Source organism: Akebia trifoliata, chromosome 9 (genome assembly GCF_017979445.1).
Source record: "Akebia trifoliata isolate Shusen 1 chromosome 9, ASM1797944v1, whole genome shotgun sequence".
NCBI classification, from domain to species: domain Eukaryota; kingdom Viridiplantae; phylum Streptophyta; class Magnoliopsida; order Ranunculales; family Lardizabalaceae; genus Akebia; species Akebia trifoliata.
The window spans coordinates 20,418,303-20,426,889 of NC_141383.1; the positions used below are offsets into that span (position 1 = coordinate 20,418,303).

The 8,587-nt window shown below is 34.5% G+C and overlaps 1 protein-coding gene across 1 annotated transcript; it reads right to left on the reverse strand.

Moving 5' to 3' along the window:
* Nucleotides 1-1,758: 1,758 nt before the first annotated feature.
* Nucleotides 1,759-8,587, reverse strand: LOC147394556 (transmembrane ascorbate ferrireductase 2-like). Its single transcript, XM_086454090.1, has 4 exons — nt 8,311-8,587; nt 4,254-4,302; nt 2,315-2,514; nt 1,759-2,208 (listed from the first exon to the last, which is right to left on the reverse strand). The coding sequence occupies exons 1-4, from the start codon at nt 8,452-8,454 to the stop codon at nt 1,903-1,905; spliced, it is 699 nt and encodes a 232-aa protein (XP_086310216.1). The 5' UTR covers nt 8,455-8,587; the 3' UTR covers nt 1,759-1,902.

The following is an 8,587-nucleotide window of genomic DNA, read 5'->3' on the forward strand; positions in this document are numbered from 1 at the left end:
GACGCCCATCGTTGGATGGCCTTAGTAATTCTTGAAATGTTGGGGATGATAGATACTTCCTCTTCCCACTTTTCTTCCACATAAACCAGTACAAAGCCTTTTGGGACACTATTGATTGGTTGTAGCTTTTTGTGATTCTTCATATGAGTTGTTAAACTCAAATTTCTTCTTGAATGAGCCGAGTTTTAGAAATAAGTTTTTTGTTGTTACACTTTTTTGGGCCCACATGATATACCCAAGAGCATTTTGATTCATGTTTTATCAATATCGTTTACCAAAAAGTAACACAATCTCACGGCTATAAACAGGGTCAACTAAAAGATTGGCCCATAAGGAGCTAGAATTAATCCAACGGTTATAAATCACAAATGAGTCTTTGACTTTGAGTGTAGGTCCCTTGATGATAGCTAATCAATCATCTATGCCTCATACCCAATAATCAAAATAGGTTGCCCCATAGTCCACAAAAATATATGCAAATCATGGATGAATTACATAAATCTGCCTCGTTTCTTAACACAATGGCTCTGCTTGATAACCTTCGTACAATGGTGTAAATCACCCAAAAAAAACAAAAACAAGTTTCTCATGAGTTTGCGTTTTACGATTTGCTTGACTGGTCGTAAAATAAGTGGGACCAATGTTAATTGCTGCTAAAAGTTGCAAAAATACATAAAATGATTTGCAAAATGTAGTAAAACTATTTTTCTCTCTTCATCCAAGTCCTCACGTCTAATAATAGATCAAAATAACTGGTTCTCTCTCTCTCTCTCTGGTGAGATTTTATTAAATATAAACATAGTCTACACAAGTAAAAAAAAATTTGCTAAGAGACTTTTTCTTGATAGATCTGCTGGCCCATCGATACTAATGGGATATGATTTTCAGTCATACATGTGAATGATGCAAACCAATACACTAAATGTAAGAGAACAAAAGCCGATTTTGAATCCATTGTGCTCTTCCTTCTCAAATAATTCATATCCCCAGGGACTAAACATTTCTTGCTTCCTTAAAAAGCAACTTCACATTCTAGATTATGAGTAATAAAGAGAAGATGAGAGAGCATGGTTTTAAATCTTGTCCAAGTTGTCTCGGTATCATCCACCAACAAAACGAGTTGACAAGTCATCTCAAAGACATGGTTTATTCTAATTCTAATACATTTTCTGTTTTTGTTTTAATCTCGTCTGAAACGAATCAAATAAGTCGGATATCTCATCCAAGATGACTTGGTCTCATTCATAGACAAGATGTCAAAACAAGTTTTAAAACCATGAGAGAGAGAACCCTCAAAATGGGCCTTTTTGGGTAGAATCAACAGGTCTCTTTCGATTTCTATCTTTTGTGAGAATCAAAGTCCCACTATACATGTCACTCCGAAAAGAAAAACTAGAAAAATTGATGCACAGAACGCTAAAATCTAACCCTAATAATGGAATCAATCTAAATGGAATCGCCCTTTATCTACTGTGAGTCGCTCTCTCAGCTTCTGTCATCGGTTCAGCAGTTTAAGCTCAGACACATGTGATCCTCATCGCCTAAAATTGTTCCATGTCTTCACATACTATCAATTAACTAGTGTCCTGACTCTTACTTGAAACAGTGAACTCAGTTTAGTTCTGGTTGGCACCATGCACCACACACTTGAACCGAATAATAGTCTGTACATTATTATTTCAAATTTGAAGATTATTACGAATAGATTCTCTGGAGAAAAATAGTTGTGACTACAACCAGGTTTAAACAGAGATGCTCTATAGAAATCGATTTGAAGTAAATTATGGGATTTCACTTTGATTTGTCTCTCATTACAAGAACAAACAAACACACTAATTCCAATAAGCGAAAGATACAAACTCTTGCTAACTGGTTAATCAAATACATGGTTCGAAACTTTGCCTATTCCGCTATTCCTTTATGAGCATCAGTTTTGCCATTCATGGGAGTTATGACCGCGAGAATAACAAAACCCCCAAGAACAACAATCAAGATACCCAAAGAGTTTACTAACAAAGCTTCAGTCGAGTAGCGTGATATTATGTTATTGCTTTGAAGGAACGTCACCTTCTCTAAGATACCAGTAGCAGTAGTAGCCACAGCAAGAGCGTATATATAAACTCCAAAGAACATGTGCCATGGCAGCAATGATGTTCTACCGTTTCTTGATCTACCAGGGTACCAAAATGTTGCAAATCCAGTGACCCACTATCCAAAACAATGGTTGCAAGAATTAATAACAGAATATATATAGGGAATTTAAGGATTTTTATTTTTTGCTAGGCTAAAACCAAGAGGGAATTTAAGGAGGAACCTGAATGCCAAAGAGAAATAGACAAGCTAGACCCAACCAGGAGTGCAGACTGTAGAAATTATCAATGCCCTTGTCATTGTGGAATTTCCAAGCTGCCCATAATCCAATAAGGCTCAAACAGAAAGCCAAGGATTGTGCCGTAAGATGAACCAACTTTTTGAAACTTTTTGTTCCCGAGACTGTCTTGTAAGCTAGCATGGCTGCAGTCATAAGAGGTACAAAAATATTTAAGATGGGGAATGGATGGATAAGTGGTGCAAGAAATTGCATTAAAGCAAGTTCGTTGACCATTTAAGGAACTAAAATAAACTCATAAAGGATTAATTCCACTTTATTTATTTAGGGCAAATTGAAAAAAATTATTGTCACTTCTCTGAAGGCCTAAAAGCTAGCAAACAAACTAAGATTAACTATTACCAGTTTTTTTTATAAATAAATAAAAAAAAAAAATTTTGCATCTTTTCTTTTATTTTTTGGACCAGTATGTGGTATCTTAAGATGAACTATGAATCACCAAACCACAATGAACTGATTCAAATTTTTTCAAACATTCAACAAGGATATTTGTTATGTTATAATTTACAATATTTTAAAACTGTCGAGGTTCTGATTTGACTTGAATGGCATTGATTAACCAACGAGATGGGAAAACTAGTAAATCAAAACTCACAAATGTAAAAGGGATTAGATCCAACAATGGCATAAAATGACTCTGAATTGACAATGAGCTCGTAAAACTAGTGAATCAGACCTTACAGGTGTAAAAGCAATTAGATCTAATGATGACAAAAAATGAATCCATATTATGTATGTACAAAACTATCGAAGTCATACATTAGTGATCAGGAAACAAAAAAACATAAACCATAACATGGTATTTCATCTGCATACCAGTTTGGCATGTTTGGAAGTCCAAAAACTGTAGCGAATCACTTCTACTATTTTCTAATTATTTACTGTTTAGTTCATATGAACCATGTATCATGTACATCAATAAATTTGAAGGTGTCAACTTAGCTAAGTTGGTAAGGCTTGAGGAGTGTTGATCTCATAGCCAAGGTTTCATATCCCATTAAACACACCTTCACCTCTGGCCACTAACCCCTTGCTTGCCTAGAAAAAAAAATGTACATCGAAAAATTCTTGTGCACAGAATCCCACTACTGTAGTGAGTTCTTATTGCCCAAGGAAGATCAATACTTTATATATGTACATATGAGATAGGGTTGCATGGACTAAAGGACCACCTACGTGTAGCACCCTAAAACATGATCAGAAGCCACATAGATGTAGAGCACAAAGTCCTAAGAACACTACGAAAAAAAACTTTTCCACCATTGACCAATCGTTCTAAATTTGGGAGTTTAGTGGTCATCCTTTATCGAAGCCTTTGATCAGGCAAAAATAAGGGTTTTTTTTTTTCCTAAACCACAAACCTTAAGAGTGTCATTTGGGAAAGCATGGCAGTCCACATGACCCAAATGAGAACTTCGTTCATGTAACCTTTTTCCTATATATGTGTGTATATATGTAGTATTAGAATTTGACTAAATTTGATAACTAAACTACAAATTAAGTGGGACGATAGTTAACTTCGTTTTTATTTTCAGTATTTCAAACCAGGATATGGTTCATTAAACTCTTCAGGTTTAGTGTTACTAGAATGCTAACTCTAGTATTTCTCAGTAGTGTTTTTATCAATGAGGTTCTTTATTTACTGTTTCCACTTAATGAATCTCTAATCTTTTAATGAGGAAAAAATTCTCTTTCATATCTTGCTAGAAAATTTAAAATTCCTATTTTTCATCATTGTTGTACCTATCATCTCCAACTTCAAGTAGATAGAACTTACAACAACTTGTCTTGACAGGCATGTAAATCTGGTTTAACTGTAGTTTACTTCCCCATGCTCATCAAAAAACAAGAAAAAGAACCTTACCTTCACCGTTCAGAAGTATAAGCCCAATCACCATTAGTACAGGATGGACCTAAAAGGAAACAACAAATAATTTCATCAAGATCTATCAAGTGAAACCTAGTGCTATCATAGTCAAATCAACAAAAGCCATATGTACAAAACAAGACTTCATGATATTATCAATAAAATTAGAGATTTAGAGTCAATAATCATAAGCCAAAACTCATTAGATTCACAGAAGCTCATTATAACATAAGAACTTACTCTATATCTGTTTTAACTTCTCATAGATATTGATAACAAATGTTTATGACCCTTACTCAAGCATCTGATGGAGCTTCGACAGGCAGGATTTGGATAGTCTATAAATTCTTTAGTCGGGTCACACTGGTGTATTATTGGAGACTCCAATGTTGTGCTTTAGCATGAGCACAACAAAAAAAAAAACAAAGTATAATTATCTCATACAATGTTTTGTTCTCAAAGTCCATCCAAGAGCTTTATCTTATTGACCTCTCTCTTTAAGGGCAACAAAATTTTAAGTTCCTAGTTCCTACTAGTCTCTAGTCTTTCATATAAACAATTATTTCCTCAACATCAATGCATATCATCCAACAAGCCCTTCTGATGGGGACATTAGAGTCCATGGGCCTAACCTATTTGGGTCAAGTTTTAATTTTAGGATTTTATTTTATTTAATTATCGGGTTTTAGTCATGGGTCTTTCATTTTTTTATAGAAGTTTATTATTAAGTTAGTTTAGGAATTTGATTCAAGTCTAGGTACTATTCACGTCATTTTTATTTAGACATTATTTTAAGAGGTCAAAACTTATTGTATTAAATTGATTTTGGTGTCGTTTAAAAGGTTATTTAGTTACCTATCCAACGAGTCCAAGATTTTGCGATTCCAATGAGTTTTGAGAGAATTATGATCAAAATACTATTCACGTCATTTTTATTTAGACATTATTTTAAAAGGGTTAAAACTTATTGTATTAAGTTGATTTTGGTGTCGTTTGAAAGGTTATTTAGTTACCTATCCAACGAGCCCAAGATTTTGCGATTCCAATGAGTTTTGAGAGAGTTATGATCAAAATACTGGTAGGATATCAGTTCTACAAGGGATTTACATCTCAAAGTCAAAAATGTCATTTTTTTTATAATTTTAAAATTAGGATTTTGAATGTTGGTGCATTTAATGTGGTTGATGCCATGAAAATCATTGGGGTGATTCTAGGATAAACATATCATTTTCTTTAATCTTTTTATTATCTTCTATCTTCTTCCTCAATCCCTCTTTTCGGTAATTTTTTTGCTTATTTGTGAGAGATCAAGAACCATTAAGAACCCTTAAATCCTTTAAAGAAACCAATTCATAAACTATGTTTTCTTGATTTCTTAAATTCTTGAATTTTGATTATGGAATTCTTCAATTATTTAACTTTGATTCTTGAATCTTGATTTCTTGAAAATCTTTTTCCTCAACCCTTAGTCCTTTCCCTATTTCTCTTAACCTTTAATCCCTACCCTATAAACCATTTTCCTTTAACACTTATCCAACTCCAACCAAAATATCGTAATTTACAAAACTTTACATTTTGCATCTCAATCGTCAATTGGGATTTTGAAAACCCTTTTCCTATTGTTGCTCAAATCCTTAACCCAATTCCAAATCCCAAATTTGATCCCCTAACCTTACAAATTTTAACCCTATACACCTAAATCCTAATCGTAATTTTAAAATGTTGTAATTAAACCCCACAACCCAATTATTGGGGTTTATCCTAAATTTTTGAGGTAACTCTATTGTAACTAAATCATTAACCCAATCCTAGATCCTTAACCAAATTCCCTAATTCCCCTCTTTTTTTATCTTCTTCCATCCCCGTGCTGCAGCACCTTCCCCCAAGGTAAATGGTAAGAAATCATTTTCCTCACATTAGTTCAAATTAAATACATGTTGTCTAGAGTTAAAAAGGGGAATACTAAGAGTGTGTTACAATCAAGTAGACTTCATAACAATCTCACTTCGTATTCTGAAGAGGAAAAGACAAAAGAAAGGGAGCAAGAAATGGAGGATAAAAACCGAGAAAATGAAGACATATGAAGCTCTTTTTGATACCAACTGTCATGGTCGTATTCTTTCGAAGTGAGGTCATGCGGCGTAAGGGGTGCTAATCCACAAGCAAGTTTGTAAAAATGATCGTACACCACAAACGTAGCTAGCAAACAAGTAAACGAGGTAAAACCCGGAGGCAACTTTGTTGATATAATATTGAGATTACACGGTGTAACACGTAGTAAAAGCAATAGGTGTGTTACAAGCAATAGATGATCCTATGACACGCGGGACTTCCATGCAGCTTGGCTCAAGGACTTCAGTCAACGTGGGCCTCTTAGAGCACCGGACTAATCCCATGGGGTACACATATACCAAGTGTATTGGGATAAATCCCAAGGGGGGGAGTCAAACACAGGACCTCCACTTCTTGAGGTGTTGTCTTGGCCATCTCACCAACCTCTTGTTGGTTCAAGTATGAAGCTCTCTATATCCAGAACTAGTGAAGATTGACAGATTGACATCTCTTTAAAGAATATGGTTTCCTTGTTTGGTGGTGCAAGACCGTTTTTAGTTGGTGGAGTAATTTATCAAGTCAAATTGCCACTAATTCGACTAAATCCATCCAACTAAGATGAAAGCATTCATCATCTTCAATTCTCCAATGGTCATACCAAGTTGATACAATTGGACAACATGGAAACTGATGCAACTTTGTACCAACGCAGCAAAAAATTCTCCAAATAAGATAGGATTTATGGATAAAAAGTTGGATATAGTAATTTCTATCTCTCAACCTAAATTTTTTATCCTCGTCAACATTAAAATTCTGAATTAGGGAGGTTGAAGATGATGGGTTTTGGGAAGAAACCCAAAAACATCAATTGTATAACTTCCGAAATTTTCCCAATTTTTTTACGAAATTTTCCCAAATTAACCAAACTGAACCCCTACTGAATAATTGCCCTGTTGCCGAATCCCAACTTAGTAACAAAGTCTCTATCACGACCCCTATCTAGTAGTTGAAAAAAATTAGGGATTTAGTAAATAATATCCTATTTAATAAGATTTTGTGTTAGATTAGGATTCTTAAAGGTTTGATTAGTTACAATAGATTTATCTTCTTATCTTATCTTTTTGGGAAGTAGGCTATAAATAAAGGTTTAGGAATTTAGGTTAAAGGAAGAGAAGAAATAGTTGGGAGAAATCCTATAAGAGGCTTTGCCCCTCGAAGAGGCAAGATGTAAGGAGGTTCAACCCCCACAAAGTGGTCATATCAATAAAATATTAATTAGTTTTTTATTTTTATTTATTATAATTATAATTTTCAGATTCCTAACAAATGGTATCAGAGCACTTTCTTGGGCTATGGGTTCTAATGGAGGACGAGAATGTTGTGAAAGCCAAAGGATGGAGGAAAACCCCCTCGAAGCGGTCACCTTTACTTTCGTTCTCATTCAAAGACTACATTACATTCATGTGACGATTCAAAGAAGGCAAGACTTGAAGAACTGTTTGTGATCAATGGAAGACTACATTTGGAAGAAATTATTTTTTGGGAAGTAGGTTACAAATAAAGGTTTAGGGATTTAGGCTAAAGGAAGAGAAAAATATTTGGGAGAAATCCTATAGGAGGCTTTGCCCCCTCGAAGAGGCAAGATGTAAGGAGGTTCAATCCCCTCAAAGAGATCATATCAATAAAATTGTTATTAGTTTTCTATTTTTTTAACTAAATTTTCAGGTTTGTAACTGTCTCACACAGATATCACTAAATCAATCACCAAATGATCTATAAAATATCAATTCTCTTCCATCACCATCGATCACATAGTACAATAATTGGATCCATCTCACAGAACCAAATCCTGATTTTTCACCTCTCAAAATCACAATTAAGGCTACAATCTCAATAAATAACGCATCGATGACAATTGACAAGAAGATCACTAAATCTAACAACGAAGATCTAATTGAAAACTACACGTTGATCTATAGAATCATAATAAAATATAGCTTACGTTGAAGATGAGAGCTTTGTCGTCGGAGATAAGAGCTAATCCTCCTCTGTAATGGAAAGTCCATGTAAGAATCAGAGCCGATACCACCACTCCCATTATTCTCACCAGTAGAAGAATCGGGAATCCAACAACGGGAACCGCCATTGTTGTTGCAGAGAGAGAGAGAAAGAGAGAGATGATCTTCAATGGAGATCAGATTAGGGTTCTTAATTGCAGAGTTTTGATCGATAGGACTGTTACGAACAGTTTATAAAATGAGGGTTTTTTTTTTTAATTA